Source organism: Cydia fagiglandana, chromosome 10 (genome assembly GCF_963556715.1).
Source record: "Cydia fagiglandana chromosome 10, ilCydFagi1.1, whole genome shotgun sequence".
Classification (NCBI taxonomy): Eukaryota; Metazoa; Arthropoda; class Insecta; order Lepidoptera; family Tortricidae; genus Cydia; species Cydia fagiglandana.
The window spans coordinates 3,248,902-3,267,003 of record NC_085941.1 but is presented as its reverse complement, the minus strand read 5'-3'; the positions used below and the strand labels follow the sequence as shown (position 1 = coordinate 3,267,003).

The 18,102-nt window shown below is 35.7% G+C and overlaps 1 protein-coding gene across 3 annotated transcripts in view; it reads left to right on the top strand.

The window, feature by feature from the left end:
- LOC134668060 (protein TANC2) overlaps window positions 1-18,102 on the top strand; it is a 192,079-nt gene that overhangs the window by 143,219 nt on the left and 30,758 nt on the right. Inside the window, exon 2 of one of the 3 annotated variants that reach the window (XM_063525511.1) lies at window positions 11,181-11,206. The exons of the other annotated variants lie outside the window; for them this stretch is intronic. Within the exon in view, the coding sequence (XP_063381581.1) occupies window positions 11,185-11,206 (22 nt within the window). The 5' untranslated portion in view covers window positions 11,181-11,184. The remainder of the gene's footprint in view (window positions 1-11,180; window positions 11,207-18,102) is intronic. 3 annotated transcript variants of the gene reach the window in all.

The following is an 18,102-nucleotide window of genomic DNA, read 5'->3' as shown; positions in this document are numbered from 1 at the left end:
AAAAACTACTGTGGTGTTCAGGGTAACGATAGGTATACTGGTAAAAATAAATGAAAATTAAACAACATCATGTGTTTTTATTTTCTGTCGAGCCAATTTTAATAATAAATAATTCCACGGCCGATTCGGCTACAGCGACTTCTATCAACTCCATTTCTGTCTCTAGCCAACTTTAAAGTAACGCAAAAAAGGGGTAACGGAACACAGAACTGCGCAACCTGACCTGACTCATATTTAAGTGGCATATAAGTGTCTTAGAAGTAGTTTATACGTAACCACGCAATTGTGGAGTGTCACTTATGAATCTTGAAAGAAGTGCCTTCCTAAAATGGAGCTTACTTAAGTACCACTTGCAACTATTTGTAGAAACCTTCATAGGTATTGGTTAAGTTAAATTATGGTAGAAAACGTGTATGTGAGAGAGACGGCAGTAATGCGCTCTTTCTTCATTCGGAGCTAAACCGTAGGTGGACAAGCAATACCACCCAGAAACAATTCTTGCAAGCATTATAATGTGCCAACTAACTGCATCTTTCGTTGAAAATAACATATAAATTTACTTTTATCTGTACAGGCGGGTCATGGTCGTGGGTTTCATGTAACCTTTCCGTCTCTTTCTCTCACAGTCTCAGATATAATGTAATTCAAAGGATTCTGACAAATTTTAAAAAATATGAAAGAAAACGATCATATAAATCCGAAGACACCTCACGCGATAATAGCCATCAAGTCGAATGTCGTACAACAACGAACGAACGAAAGTAAAAAGGAATCAGGACGACAGATGCTACGAAAAGTCAAGTGATCATTTTCATATATTATTTCAATTTCGATTAGCATGCTCTATCAAACTATCTGCCTATAGATCTAGAAAAGATATGGATTAGATATGTCAGTGTCAAATGTGACGTTTCTTCAAACAAAACGTCACTTTTGACATTGACACATCTAATCCATATCGTTTTCAGATCTATTAATTGACGTATCTTAAAGTTCGAATCGGGCAGTATCGTCTCTTACTTAGTTAGGTCCTTCGAGCTTCGGTGCCCCACTAATGGGTCGATAGTTGTAGGGTTGAATGGAGATTAAGTCAAACGAAACATTACCGAAGATGTGTTATATTCTCAGTATTCTAGTATAGAGAAAGCAAGTAAAACTAAACATAACTTCTCTATTTATAGGCTATTATTGCTTACATGATATTTATACAAATACGTGCGTCGCGTATTTATGTTGCAGGCAGTAACGCGAAGTTACTGTTAATATGTTAATTTAGGCATATAGTACGCCACAAAAAGATAATATAAACACAACCTACGTATAGTTTCTCAGTTAATTTCTAAAGTATACTAGGAACACAGCAATCGTGCTCTATATTTCTCCAACTACGTATAATGAAACCTACTGGCATTTAGCTTATCTGTTTTGCGCTCATGTTAGCTTTGGCTTGGTTTGGCCTAGGTGTTGCTCCACACCTGTTGTGCCATTATTTATTGTATAAAGTCTGATGTACACTATTAAACCGAAATAGTTTATAAAAATTATTAATTCAATTTTTCAAATGTAAATAATAGGATAAACGATGTCATTGGTTTTATTCAAAGCTATGTACAAGAAAGTATAGCACTTGTGCTAACTTTCAAAAATATCGCTTTAAGATTGAAATAATCAATATCAAATATCATTTATTATCAGGCAACTAAGCCCCATAGATACATACCTTACAAACTAACATACATACAATAGTAAAATCCTACAAGCTAAAAAAAAATATTTCGGCGACACGGCGGTTTTCAGTTGTGTCACATGTTCCGGTGTAGGATTTGGCAGATTCCCACGGAACCGCCGAAACACCACACCCTTCGGCCAGAAGTCCGCGCTCGCGATGTTTTCCAACCGCCATCCCATGATGATGATGGTTTCCATCGTGATGGTTTCGCGATGGTTGGTGGTGGATGGATGGTGGATAATATTTCTCTTATTACGAAACATCGAAGGGGTTAAAAATCTTAGGATTACAACTCAAAGGTTTAAAAAAAAGGTTCGAAAGCGAAAGCCTCATCTATGTAAATTAAGACATGTATGTAGGTACATAACTAACTTTTAAACTATGAAAAACCTGTAGTATAAGTCGCATTTCTAGTAGAGGTAGGTAGTAGAGGAGGTGGTAAGCAATTTAACCAACAAAGCATAAACTAGAATTAAGCAAAGCAGAGCTCCGTATTTACTGTTGTAACTCAACCTGAATTGGTTAGTTTAATTGTAGGCAACACAGTTCTGTCTATGTAGTTGTAGGTAGCTCGTAAACTAAGACGTTCAAATCAATCCACTTCACTTAGTGAATGATAAATAAATTGTAGCTCGTAAGTAAACCGATTATTGTGATAGATTTGAGTAATTTGGAAGGCTATAAAATAGAGCATAATATTGTACCTACCTACAGTTGGTATGAATCCAAAGAAAATAAATGAAATATCAGCAGTAAAATATCTCCTGACTTAGATCTCCTTAGACTTCTCATGCCGTGTCTTCTTCTAATTATTGTTATGCTGCTTGCTTCTTAACCCACCTCTTAGAAATTTTGAATAAGTATTTAAAATTGGAAAAAATGCAGTGAAAAGACATTGTCGAGTCTATTGTAGGACTGTGTTATTATTTAAGTACATCTTGTTTGGAATTTCGCAATACAATTTGCAATTTTTGTTAGCAATTGTCAAGGCTGGTTATTTCGACCCATTCACAAAATAATCGCATTAAAGGCACCAAGGAACCAGTTAACAATTCATAAAAGCTCCAAAATCCTAGAGAGACCTACGGCGCGATTCGGGAAATGAAATAGAGATGCACTAGAAAAGATATAGTAAAGATATGTGACGTTCCACGGAAAAAGGTACCATTGCCCCGACTGAATATTGAAGCGGCGTTAATAATAACCGTAAGCGCCAGCCGCCATAAGGTACTTTTTTTCTTGGAACGTCACATATCTTTACTATTTCATATCTAGTGAATGTCTAACGGCGCAATATCTTAAAGTTCGAATCGCGCCGCGAGCAAGTGAATTTTTTTGATCAAAGGATCCACCAGGCTCCTATTATCACGTGAAACAACGGTGCTACCACAATCACTATCGCGATACCATCTCCGAGCATCCAGAGAGCGCGCGAACTCGAACGCTGTCGTAACAATTCGTGCGAATGTTCGAATTTGTCCTCACGATCCGGCGATAGCATCTGCTGAACACTTCCAAGTTCCAAGTGTTACGTCACAGTCGCGGTTTGTTTCGTGATTTTACGGAGTTTGTTAATCGTGATTTGCATTTATTTAGACTTTAGACTTTCGGATTGAGTTAGTAGGTGGTAAAACTTGAATCCTACTTTTGGCACTGGTTTGTTAGTGCCCGACACCTTGCACTTTGTGACTATGCGCTGAAACTTGGCACAGTTGATACTTAGCTGGTCTTGAGCAGAAACAGACCGGTAGACATCGAGAACCACGTCTCATTTAGTGGGGGGGAGGGGGGGAAGTTCGTCGCCGCCGCGCTTCACTTGGAGCAACATTTCTCTAAAACTATACCTATTAGGGCATGTAATATATCATTTTCGGATAAATTAAGGATGAGGAATCTAGTTTTGGAACAAAAACGTGAAGCGCGGCAGCGTCGAACTTCCCCCCTCCCCCCCACTAAATGAGAGGTGGCTCTCAACGGCTCCCGGTCTGTTTCTGCTCAAGACCAGCTAACAATCAACTGTGCCAAGTTTCAGCGCCTAGTCTCAAAGTGCAAGGTCCCCATACAACGGTGTGCAGTAACAAACCAGCTATTTAATAATTCCCTAATCTTGCTGTCAATGCAAATTTGTTATAAAATGGGCTTCATAAAAGTGTTGATTGGTGATAAGTTTAATTTTTTTTTCAATACAGGTACTTCGATAGGTACTAAATTAGGTAGGTATACAATGTAGAAGGCTTCAGCGAAGATAAACATGACAGACTTTTTATTATAATAAAGTACCTACAACATTCGTAAGCTCTGGGATCCAATAGTATCCAATAGTTTCCACATGCATGCCACACTGAATTAAAATATTATTAAAAATGGCTTAAGAACATGCAATTGCAGAAGAAAACAAGGCATTGCATGCCTCACGATTCACTTGTGACACACTGCCGTATTCGAACTTCAAGATATTCACAAGAGACGACACGTTCTAGATCCATTCTAGATACGTTATAGTTTAGATATCAACTAGTTCTCTTTTGCAGCGCAATTCGGGCAACCAATGTCACTTTTACGTTAGATAGAGTAAGATATCTATTAGATATGAATTAGATCTCTAAGTCATATCCTGTGGAAATCGTTCAAGAGTATCTCCAGAATCGCGAAAATATCAAATTTGACAGGTTAGATCTTAAACATATCGTTATCGTATCTTGGCGATGTCTAATAGATATCTTTTTCATAATCCGAATCGGGCCCACAGTAAAAGACAAGTATCTTCGAGTTTCGAAAGTGACGCATCCGTTACGAATAGTTAAAAGTTGATCACGAACAACAGAGTTACGATTATGGTTTTTGTGTTAAGTGGGAATTATGTCTGCCTGCTAACTGTCGAGATCGGGGTTTGACCTTACGCTCTGTACAAGCCTTAAGATGTTACTTTTATATCGGATTTAAGGTATTATAGTTCGTTTTTTTAGCATTAGAAAGAACTCCACAGAAGCAAACGTGCAGTTTTTATCAGGCTCTTTAATTGTTAATAATTATTGAATTATCTAATGTAGCATGGTCAATACATATAATTTACTTCAAATTATTACCGCTAAAAGTGCCGGATTTGGAACCACAAGCTTACTTCTGCGAAGTTCTTTCTAATGCTAAAAAAACGGACATAAATTAGGTAGGTTCCGTAAAAGAAGAGAAGAGACTTTTAAAGGGTCGTCGAAGCGCATGTAACATCTCTGGAGTCGCAGGCGTCCATAGGCTACGGTGACTGCATACCATCAGGCGGGTCGTTTGCTTGTTTGCTACCGACGTGGTATAAAAAAATCAGTCACATACTTGACGCGACATAGTTGCAAACGATACTACCGCAGCTAGGGCAAAACTCTTGCATTTTTTTCGTGTTATTGAGATACATGAGACGTCGCATAGCATTTTTGAAATTGTGTGAATAAAAGTTTTAATAAAATCAGTAGGTACCTATTAAAAGCTTCACAACATTTCAATACAGAAACGCTCGAATCTTCTCATTCGCTACCCCTACACTTTCACCTTTCGATCGGATATGGTCGGACAACTCGGATCTGCTTTAGTTTTGCATAACGCTTTTTATGGAGTAACGGGTTGGGACCGCTTTATGCAATAAATACCGCTAAGGGAAACAAGGAATAAGTACATCATTCCTCGGCATCGATATTAATGTTATGTTACATCTAAATCGCTACGAGAATTATCTGTAGAATCTGTCTAAGCTAAATCTGTACCGAATAACGGAATAAAGCAAGAAAGTGTCATTTTAAACGTCTTTTTTTTTCATAGAAATATTTAATTGCAAATGTCGTGCAGGGTTGGTCCGGACTATTTTAAAAACATTTTCTTATTTTTAATTAGTTAATGTTATCTCCCTACATTCTACACATATTATTTGGTGTTATGATTTAGGCACTGACATGTCTTTTGATTTTATCATTTGCCACAAATTAAGTAAGTACTTGAAACTCTTACCTTAATCACAGAATAGTAATAGTATTATCATACAGAACGGACACACACCGCCCCGCCCCGACTCGGATTACCTCGCCCCGCGACTGAGTTCTGACGGACTCCTGACGTACGCTCAGTTCGGCTAGCGATGCCGCGACGCGATGACGCAACGTTCAAAATGCCGGTGTATTGTGCGATGTACGGGTAGTACGGATACCTACTTATTGTAGAAATGAATAATAATATAGTTTTCCAAAGAGACGAAATATGTATCAGTAAATAAGGCTATACTTTTGCGTAAAAATAATAATATCATATGAATTAAAACCCGTTCGTTGAATTTGTGAATGTTAAGCCAACATTTCATATTTAAAGTACCTAAGACCTTCTACACAGATATTCCTCGTAAAATTCGTAAATGTTTTATTTTTAGTTTAACACTCTTTTCACAAAAAAGAACTTGTTGGTCGCGGGACATTCGCGTTTGATTTTTAATTTAATTTTAAGAATTTAAGAAATAATTATGTATGTTATATAAAATAATCAATAGGCATCAACGATAAGGTACATTTAATAATGGCGTGTTGAAAGTCCAAGTACGTGCAGGACTATAAACTGACAAAGCCAATTCAACAATTGGAGCGAAATAAAACATAAACCTATATTTTGTTAAACATAAACCTATATTTTGTTTTTTTACGTATTTCGGTCGAATTATGCAACGCAGCGGGCCGCTCGTCGTGTCCTTCAGCCGGCCTCGGCAAACCTCGGCTTCGCCTTCCCCGCGCGCCGCACGAGTCAGCCCTAAGCCACTTACTCACACAATGACGCGTGTACAGACGTGCCGTGCACACATATAAACGCAAATGATTTTCGATGTATGGCGTGTCCGCCCTGTGCCTTAATAGAAGCCCGAAGTAAAGTTGATAGAATTTCTCAGGCATTATATTTTAAATAGAAAAGTAACTGTCAAATAACTGTCTCTTACAAAATGGTTATAAATACGAACGGTTAATCAAAGTTCCTCCCACGTGAAATCAGCAGACCATAACAATTGTCATAAAGACATCATCATTGCGTGAATAAATATTTTCTTGATTTGCTATCGTTGCATTTATTGTCAATTTGGGCATACAAATTGGTCGGATTATACAAAAGTTAAATTAATTTCAACTTTATTTTCTAGTGGGTTATATTTAAATTTGTTCAGCTTGGTTACCTTTGATCTCAACTCATCTTTGTGAATGTAAAGCGTGGGAATTTGAACTTTGTTTAATTTGTCTTAAAGATTAAAATGCTTGGATAGGAGTAGGTACGTATATATGGGTGATGTATGGTCAATAGTTCGTTTCGTGGTGGTGCAATCGCACCTTGTCTAGTTTTGACATGCGATGGAATATGCTGCTTCAAAGAGTGTATTTATTGAGATAGAATGATTTTACTTTTTTGAAGAGAATGCCCGTATTTCGTGAATAATACCTACTTTTAATATTACATATTATTTAAATAAGGTACTCTATATTCGGCACAAAATCACATATCAATTGCAAGCTTTATTCTTTTCCTACACTAACAAATCTTGCTAGAAAATGTTGTAGAAAAACTATCGACATTTTTTTTCAGAATTTTCGTACTTTAACATTCCTAAAATGATATCCAAATAGTCTGCTTCTTGTCTGGTTCAAGCATTTCTGATCAAAATAAAAACGAGAAAAACATTGGTATACAATTTTTTTTAGTTAAAAATAATTTTGTATCAAGCAGTGACGTCTCCGAACGATGGCAACTTATTAAGCTTGAAAAATAAATTAAAAGTGGAATAATTTACTGTATTGGGGGAGACTTGTTATGACTCTGGATCGCTAGCGAAAGACTAGAACGAAAATAAATGTAACTTCATAAAGATTTAATTTATATTAACACACTAATCTTATTATTTAATTACATGCCCCTAAATGTTCGGTTTCTGTACCACTGTATATCATACTGAATCTCTTTACCCCTACAGGTTTGACCTGATAACCTATCTACATTTACGCCATCTATGCCCCATACTGCACACACGCGTCGCTGACGTACAGTCAGCAGCAGAAGTTGCTAAGCGGGCCAGGTGTTCAAAATGATCTTGACGCGACTTTATTGTTAAGAGAATAAGAGCGTGTCAAGGTAATTATGAACACCTCGCCCGCTTAGCAAGTTCTGCTGCTGACTGTACAAAAAGCCGTTGACAGGCGTAGGCCGGGACTCAAACCCGTATCAACAAACATGAGGCTTAATAAGACGGAGCTATTAAGTCGTACCGTGAGAAACAGTGTAGTTTAATTGAAGCATGCGCTTGCGCAGAACTGAAATGACTTTAAGATGAAAAGAAAGTGGGATTTGAAAAAGTCCGTTTCGTTTTGTGCAAAACTATTTAAAAATAGATTTAGTCAATTGGACTTAATTTGAGTAAAAGACTCCAACTCTTCCAAAATTTAGACTATTTGTCAAAAATATTTAAGTCACACCTTTCGATGGCAAAATGAATAGGTAGGTAATTTTATTTGAAAATACTTTCTTCATTTCTAAGTATAAGTAATGTAACCTACATGATTTGATTTTATTGCCTCTACTTTTATAAAAAATTTACTCCCAAAAACCATTTTCATTTTTTTATTCCTAATTTTCTTTATAAGTACCTAATTTAATTTATGGAAGGATTTTTCTAATACTTATTATTACTTACTTATATATGGGTAAGGAAGTTCGGTTAATACCGGAAAGTTCAGAATGGGTAAATCTAAAAATGGACGGATGATGGATGAAATGGATCTAAAAATGAAATTGTCTGAATACTTAGACTGCACTTCTTGCAAAAAAAACAAAGTGTACCTAACTGTTACGCCCTTTTAAAACCGAAAGCCATTTTGGATTGCGCAGTAAAGTTGTGGTTATGTTCTGTCAAATTAACTGTCTGTACCTATTTGGAGTCGTAAACTTGTAAATTATATTTGGTCGAGGAATGCACAACTGTACTAATAGACGCAAATTAATTACTGCGTTTCGAGTTTGGACATGTTATTTTCAAGTTTAAAACGAATTAGCATGGGGGCTTATAAAATTAACAGACTGTATTTGACAGTGTGTGGTAATGATGTAATGCTGGATAAGGGCAATAACATTTCTCGCGAAGATACAACACAGATGAAATTTTAGCTAAAGTTTATACTACAGCACTAATACTTAGGCGTCCTGACAAGTTCATAAGTTGCTGAGATTTTCTCTTATAATATAAAAATTTACTACAGAGTATGCCATGATAGGTGTTATTATGCATGACATCTGTAAGTACATTCTTTGTTAAATAGGATTGGTTGGTTTTTTAATTATGTTAATAGTGACAAAATGCTCGTGTTTAATTCAAGTTTCTGACCCCTCGTAAATATTTGAAAAACCATAAAATTTTCGGGTTTTTGGAACGCTTTTAACGATTATAATTCAACCAGGTTAGGTTAGGATATAGTTTAAAATCAACTTAACAATTACATAAAGAAGTCATAACAAAGCTCAAAAAAGAAAAAAAAACTTGGGGGGAAAAAGAGCGAAATATAGCCATAAGTTAGAAAGACATAGCAATATAATGGCGGGAAACGACGTGCCTATCTCAATTAATAAGCTTCGAATAACGGTACAGTCAAATTAATATCTAGGTAAAGTCAAGTAGTGGTCTGTGAACCATGGAAAGTAGATATGTATAAGATCTGCCTAAGATAAAACACAGGCACATCTGATATACGCATTCTAAAGAGACAGACCGATTGCTATCATCGTAATAATATACACACTTAACGTTTACCATGACCGTGACAAACGGGTAATGATCCTAATAAATACTTGGTATTTATACTTAGTACTTATACTACTTGCTATTATTTATACTTAGTATTTGTATGCGCTAATGATTCTCTACGAAGCTCTGGCGGCTACGAATGGTAGCACAGTATAATGCTTAAATCAGTAAGTAAACCAAATAAGTCATGATATTAAACTACGTGAGCCCTGAGCACCCACGTGTGGATATAGCAATAGCTACTCCTATTTAATTATAGTAATCACTTTTATTTCACACTGCAACTTATTTCAAAGGCAAAATAAACAAAATCTTGTGCTATAATTTGCGGCTATCGTCAATTTAAGCAATAGGTCACTTGATCCCATGACCCTTTCTTGCACTGGCCTAAAAAAAACTTTTTTTTGTTTAACTATTTCTACAAGTTTAGTAGTAACCTGCAACAACGGCAAATCAACAGATCTAAATATACCCAAATATGGATTATATTTACATAACAGACGCACGTACATGTCTTATATTCACGAGCGAATGTAACACTTATATATTTTTATCTTTCAAGCATCACCACGCCGCAAACCAAACGAAATCTTTTAGCATAATATTTAATTTTGCTAATCTATGGCGTTTTGTCTAAGTTAGGTTCAAATAGGAAAAGCTGTTTAAAAAGTTCATACAATCTCCAGTTGACTTACTGCCCGCTTGTGTATACACTGTGATATAACGGCCATGCGGTCTTTAAACTGAAAACGGTTTCCATTAGCAATTGTCATCGTAACACTAAATTACAGCAAAACCTAATCATTAGACTAAACTACAGTTATACAGATACTTACTTGGAAAATTATAGTTGTAAATGTTGTAATGACCTATTGTTACAGGAATATTTGCATAACGGATTTATTTTTTGTTACGACAGTTAAATGCTTAATACCCTCACTGTAGAGGTAGACAATAAACGGGGCGATTAAGATACTATCGAATATTACGCCTAGATACGATTATGTGTATTAGATATGTCAGTGTCAAAGTGAGGTTTCTTCAAACAAAATGTCACTTGACACTGACATATCTAATCCATATCGTATTTAGACGTAATATTTGACGTATCTTAAAGTTCGAATTGGGCCGAAATCCCATTTTAGGTAAGTAAAGTGCGGAAATCGTGTAAGTATAGATTAATATAGAGAAATATTTAATTATAAACTAACAGCATCACTGTTACTGATCATTGGAGACAACAATAGGTATCACAAATTGATTATAGATGGCAGACCTTATTTTATTGCAATAATGTGTACAAATTGTAAGTTAGTATTGAAAATGGATCACGGAAAAACATAAGAGAGTCGGTTACTTATATCGTAGTCGTAACAGTTTTTACTTGAACGTCACTTAGTTTATAAGGCAGATACAAATCTTGTCTACATTAAATATATGAATATTGTATAAGCATTTTGAGATTAAATTAACTTTGTCAAAATGTATTTATAAGTAAGAAATTGTGAATAGTGTCAGGCGTTACTTTGCAGTAATCCATATTAATTAAAACCAAAATATTACTATCTTTTCGCGGATTAGCAAAGTAATATTTTGGCTTTAAGTATAAGTAAGTATGTAAATGTAAAATATATTTGTTTTGTCTTGTAGGTGCATGGAGCCTCGCCTCGTAGTTTGTGAGTGTTTGCACTTTAAACTAACCTCACTTAACCGACTTAACGAAAGGGGTTACTGGTTTAAAGTAACAATTAATCCTAATTGTTTAGAATGAATAATTATTTAGAATGAATGATTATTATCATTCATTCTAAATAACTGCATCGTGATACAAATTTAATATTTCTCGTTCATAAACCAGTTTACTTTAGTTAATTACTTTAATTAGTTTTAGTAATACCTATATGTAATACACTGTAGAAATTTGCTCAGAAAAACATACAATTTATCTCATAATTATGTTTATGTACTCACATTAATAAAGCGACCACGTCTATAACAAGCATAGTAATTAAACTAAGAATTCCTTTAAGCATCATAGATAAATGAAAAGTAATTAAAGGTAATTAAATGCTCGGTAATTAACTATACTGACCCCTGGCTCGGGATTTGCATTGGTGAACTGATAATTTATGGTGTGAAGTGAAAAGCAAGTGTTTTAATACGGGTTACACAGACTTAATTCACGATATCTTTTCAAGCCTTAAGCGTTATTTTTGAAGTAAATATACAATACTAAGCAACTTTTACAATGGTACCAACTTCGAATTCACGAAAAATAAAGCTATTTCATTCATCTTGGCTGATTAGATGTCGATGTTTAAAAAAAAATAACGTTGGCGTGTGTGTGACATTTTTGGGCAAAAAAATGGCATTGCAAAATTGAAATCATGTGAGGTATAATGGTCATCTCGTTACTTAACCCTTAAAGCGTTTCTGTCACGTTCCGTACGTTAAAGAAAGTGTGAGAATTGTACTTTGTTTCCTAGTTTAAGACAATATCAGACAAAATCTGAAATTTCGATGCTGATTTAAATGTAGCATGGATTTTAAAATAAATTTAAATTACAAACAAAAACACAAATTCACACATTACAAAGTATCGTTTCAAGAAGTATATATAAAAAAGATATTTTAGGCATTTCCTCTTAAAAGGACCAAGTATTTAAAACGTACCTAATACAAAATTCCCTTTAAAATTTTATAATATCGTATCGTAGGTATATGTATCGAAAAAAAAAGGAAAAAAAAAACATTCTTTAAATAACGAAGCGTAGGCAATGTTACACATTGACCTAGCACTATTGCGGTAGACCCGGCTAATGTTCCAAAAAAATATAAAACAACGCCTCAAAAGGTGTTCTCAAAAAACTTAATTTGATCCTACATTAGACAGTTCTCTCAAAAACGAAGAACAATAATCACCGTCCGCGTTTAATAGAACATAAAAAAGTTAACGATTTGAAAATTGATGAGTTCTCTTAAGTAAAATTGTTGAAGAAATGCTCTCAAAGCGTGACCTAGAATTAAGAGCCCAAAAAGCAATCTAGCATTCAAATTACAACTCTATCTCTTCGATTTAAGGTTGATATTGTTTTGCTAAAACGAGGCTAATTCTGCTTTTAATATTTTCACATGCTAATGTTTTTTTAGTGGCATCAACGATGTGACTCAGCGTCTGACCAGCCAGACACAACACCCCGTACCACGCAATCTCAAGCGACCACTCGCATCGTTCTGTACAAACTTTGCGTTTTGCTAAGCCTGAATTCTGCAGTTGTGAATATCGTGGTACGGAGGTACTTGCAAATGTACAATATTGTTTTTTAACTTATTTGCTGCTGATCAAAAGGCAAGAGATCGCTATCTCGTGAGTGTTAGATTCGATAATTGATTGACATTTAATTCGGAACCAGCACTTTCGGCTGCCAAATTTGACTACCGTTGGGCCCCACGTGGTTTCATTAATTATTGTTTTGAAAAGTCTTAAGTGCCTTAAAGCCGTATCGTTTTTTGACTTCTTTCGTACTTGAAAGGTAAGAAAAAGCTATAGTTAGAATAATTGATGTGTTTATAATGAGTGTGAGTATAGATTCGATACGATGTCGAAATGGTACATCCATCAGTATTATTATTATATTGGACAGGTCTAATCAAATTTGCGTGCACTATGCGAAGGTAACCCTAGATAATGATGATGATGGGTCATTATGCTTTATGTAGGCTGTAAGTTAAATTTAAAGATGACACAAAATGACTAGGTATGTCTTTAAAAAATACATATCTTAATAACATAAAATATTATTATAATAAAATTACGCTGAATTTGATTATCGTTAGCGTGATTTAGAAAAAGCTTTGAAAAAACATTGCTACCTACCTAGAGTTTGAGATTTACTTCTAGTTTAATAGATGTCGCTAAACGCTACACAAGTTAAAGACCATAAGCAAGCTTTTAAAAAGAATAGTAGTTTGTGTTACAAGGGATCAAAATAATATATTGTCGTCAATGTACATTGAATCCTGAATGAACCGACGGATTCTACAATAGAATCCCGAACGTAGTGAGGGATTCTAAAATCTAGAATCCTGAGCGTAATGAGGGATTCAAGTGTTAACGCCCAAGACGAAGTAATTTTGAGACTTTGTGACACATATACTGCTTTTCACATCAACTATGAGGAAATTGTTTTGTTCCAAAATATGTATTATTTGACCAAAAAAACATAGTATGCAAGAAAGAAAAAATCGTAACAGGGAAGAAAAGTGCCACATTGATCCCTCCTAGCGGGGAAGAATAAGCCCTTTTTCGAATAGGTGATGTGAAAAACCATTTTCAAACATAGTCCATCGGTTTTTATAACGAAAATATTTATTACCTGCTATTTAAATTATAAATAGCATCGCAATCGTAAAAATTCTAGACCTGAGCACTTCAGAAAACATAAATCTATTTACTTACAAGTAATTTTAGCCATTTACATCGAAGATCCAACGTAATTTTAAGACCTAATATTTGTGTAATAAACCGAGACTCACAGTGGGACGCCCAAGTGTCCAACAATATTATAAATTACGCCTTTAATTCGAAATACCATGTTTCCTGGCTCGTACGTTAATTTATTTTCTTGGCCGTTACCATAAAACAGCGCGGATAATCAATAAACGTTTACTTCGACTAATTTAAAACAAAACATTAAAATTACTGTTATCTATGTAATTTATAGTTCAAAAGGGATTTAAAAATATACCGTTTTGAGAGAAAAGGGACCTTAGTGCGCTGCGGAAGGAGCTTAATATAAATACCATACTTTTATTTTTAAAACGATAACTCTATTAATACTTATTTACAGTTATTAGGAGTACAAAGATCGTATTTTAAGGGGCCCACAGATTACCAGTTCGCCGAACGATATCAGCCTGTCAGTTGTTCGGAGCTGTCAAATTTTGCGTTTAACTGACAGACCGATATTGTCCGGCGAACTGGTAATCTGTGGGCCCCTTTAGTACCGATTTAGTACTGAGATATGAAGTTTCGAAGCGAAGGTATCTAGTGAATATGCTAGTCTTAATTTTTAAACTGACTATAAGCTAACTAAGTACATATTAATAGTGTACCCGCCTGGTATACTAAGGTTCATTCTCTCTGAGACAAACACAATCATATACGATCTTATAATCTTGAATGATTCGTTTTATTTCTATCAAGTAAAGACAGGACTTTTAAATTAATTTTATCGGTTGTTTGTTTTAATCGTAATAATAATTAATCAACTTTTTTTCATAGTTATAAAAGATTTTAGTTAAAGTTAAAGGGGTACGTAAAACTAAGTTGGTTTTAACCGCTTGCGCACGAAATGTATCCTTAGTGTTTATTTTGAACGTGGTGTAGTAATTTTGAAAGTCGATGACGATGATTATGAGATATTTGCATTTTTCAAAACTCTCCCGCTTTCGGAAGTAGGTATCCCCATGCACCTTATTCTTCTTTTGTTTGAACTCCCTCTTTTTCCTTTCCAGTAGATCCTTAAATAATTACAAACTCTCTTAAGACATCTTTAATAATCATAATAAGTACATACCTATATTAAAAAATAATAAGTTTTAATTATGAATAAGCGTAATGCGTTTTCTCGGCGGCGATCGGAAGTGAGTATTTTGGGAAAGGTCAAGAAAAGAAAGCGCCGCGTGCGCAGTGGCATTCAAAGTTTGCAAATCTGAACTTAATTCGATATTAATTTAATTTTAGTTTAGCATACTGTGAGCTACATTCACTTCCCAGGGAATGGCTAAGGGTTAAAAAAATATCTTGAGAGCTAGCCAAAATGACAATCGTACATCTAAAAGAAAAAATGTTTCGGCAAAAAATACTACGAAAAATCACATGACTATTTCCATACAATATTTTAGTTTCGATTGACGTTTTGTATCAATGATTGTCAACTTGGGTAACATTGCATTTGTTATCTCGACACATTTTACTTTTCTTTGTTTTAGTGTTGTCAAGTATACGATTGGCACCTTAGCTGCGGCCTGTGACCGTCTAGCACTAGCATGAGTTGCTTTCTCGCGCGCACCTTAAAGGGCCCGATTTGGATTTTGAAATATACATCTATTAGATATCTTTTAGACATCACCAAGATACGATATTTTAAGATCTAATCTGTCAAATTTGACATTTGCGCGATTCTGGAGATACTCTTGAACGATTTCCACAGGATATGACTTAAAGATCCAATTCACATCTAATAGATATCTTACTCTATCTAACGTAAAAGTGACATTGGTTGCCCGAATTGCGCTGCAAAAGAGAACTAGTTGATATCTAAACTATAACGTATCTAGAATGGATCTAGTACATGTCGTCTCTTGTGAATATCTTGAAGTTCGAATACGGCAGGAAGTCGCGCAAGATGTATGGAGTCGCGCGCGAGACCGTAATTCATACTAGCAAGTCAGGGGTTTTCTCAGCATTTCTTTTGTTTTTGAGCTACAGCGTCAAAACTCGCGTCATAAATTTACCTGCGTTAATTATACGTACCAGATAAGGATGTTTTTTCCATAATTCAAGAATGACAAGTTGGTAAACACTATCCTATTTTATCGGGTTGCTTTTATAAGTGTCGTGCGTGTCGTGTGCCGGGTCCGCACCGACCGTGTGGCTTGTTGTGGCCGTTGTGGGCTCTACAGACGTATCACAGATTGTTTATCTGTTGGTCTCACGGTAATGGATTTAACACCAATGTATTTTTAATGTTCCAAAACTCGACTGGCCTCTGAAGACCTCTTTTCTCCACAATTTAATCAGTTTAAGTTGCCTTCATCTCACGATTTAGAAACCTTAATTATGTGTTTGAAATCCTTAATTTGGTAGGTTACGACCTAGCGCGAACCACAGCCCAAAACCCTCTTGAATACGTACCATCACTTGGTTATCATTAGGGAATGCAAATCGGTTATTTTTTGTATGGAAATAACCGCGGTTTCGGTTAATAACCGATTATTTCCATACAAAAAATAACCGAAAATAACCGATTTGCATTCCCTAGTTATTTATCATACTGACGCCTCATCCGGAGGCCGTTCAGAGGAATATTATATAATAACCGCTTAATGAGAGAAGGTATGTGCCGAACATTGGAGCATCTAAAGTAAGAATGCTAAGCACGAAGAATTAACTCGCCATTTCATTTCTCTATCGCACGTGAATAATTTTCTTAGTTTCCCGCTCGCACAGTTGCATTGATCCCCAACACATGGACAGAACAGCGAAATTATTACGCACGTGTGAATAAGATAGAAACAGGCGGGTTACTGTACGAGATTCTTCGTGCTTCTAGTCCTTAAAATATATAAGACTGTAATAGTCTTCCCGTATGGTCGGTATACACCCGACTCGGCTCGTGAGGCAACTCCGAGATTTAATTACTTCGTTTACAGCCGCTTGATTTACCGATCGCTTAATTTGAAAGTGTTGATTTAAGCCCCAAGAGGAGTAACGAAACTATGACGAAACTTGGAGTTTTATTTACTGTTCGAATCGGCAGCATTTATACGTTTTTTAACCACGTTCTTGGCAAGCATACGACCCGAATATTGGAAAGTGAGATGGCAAATAAGTTTTTGGCAAAAACTTCATTTTTGGTAAAAGCTTTTATCGCTGACTGTACTTTTCTTCCCACGGGCAACTAATACTCATCGAGACAATTCTAAACACCCCAAACACAATAAGGTTTCGTTGTTTTATCACAGAGTTCCTATGGCTACCTCCGGTCTCCATCATCAAATCAGCTCAATGACACAATAATATTGCATTGTCACCCAACTTACGTATGTATGCAAAATTTCAGCTCAATCGGAAACCGGGAAGTGGATCAAATTTAACTTGCAAGATTTGATTACAGACAGACAGACAGACAGACAACGGTCAGGCCCCAATTTCACATCGGTGACAGGTGCGACGAATTGTAAAATCACTGTTGCTGACGTCACAGGCATCCATGGGCTACGATTACCACTTACCATCGGGCGGGCCGTATTCCTGTTTGCCACCATCATTGTATTATTTAAAAAAAACTTTATTATATCGGAAAAAAACAGATATTTCTCCTGCGAAGTTTTTGACAATTGTCAAAGATTTAGAAGAATTGTAGGTAATTCTTGGCAGGTAATGAGCTATATGTCGGAATTTCGTGACAATTGTGGTGTTTCTTGTGACAATTGTCATAAACTTAGCAAGAGAAATATCTGTTTTTTTCCGATATCATAAAGTTTTTTTTAATAATACAATGATGGTGGCAAACAGGAATACGGCCCGCCCGATGGTAAGCGGTAACCGTAGCCCATGGATGCCTGTGACGTCAGCAACAGTGATTTTACAATTCGTCGCACCTGTCACGTTGGTGAAACAGGGGCCAGGTGAAAGTAAATAAAAGCTTGTAAATAGGGACCCCGGGAGAGGGGTTGCATCTCGCATCCTAAAGGATCCCAGGATATAACACTTTAAACTCTCGCTTTTTGTACACATATTTAATTACACAAACGGGTCTACCAACCCCGGGTCTACGGGGGTTCG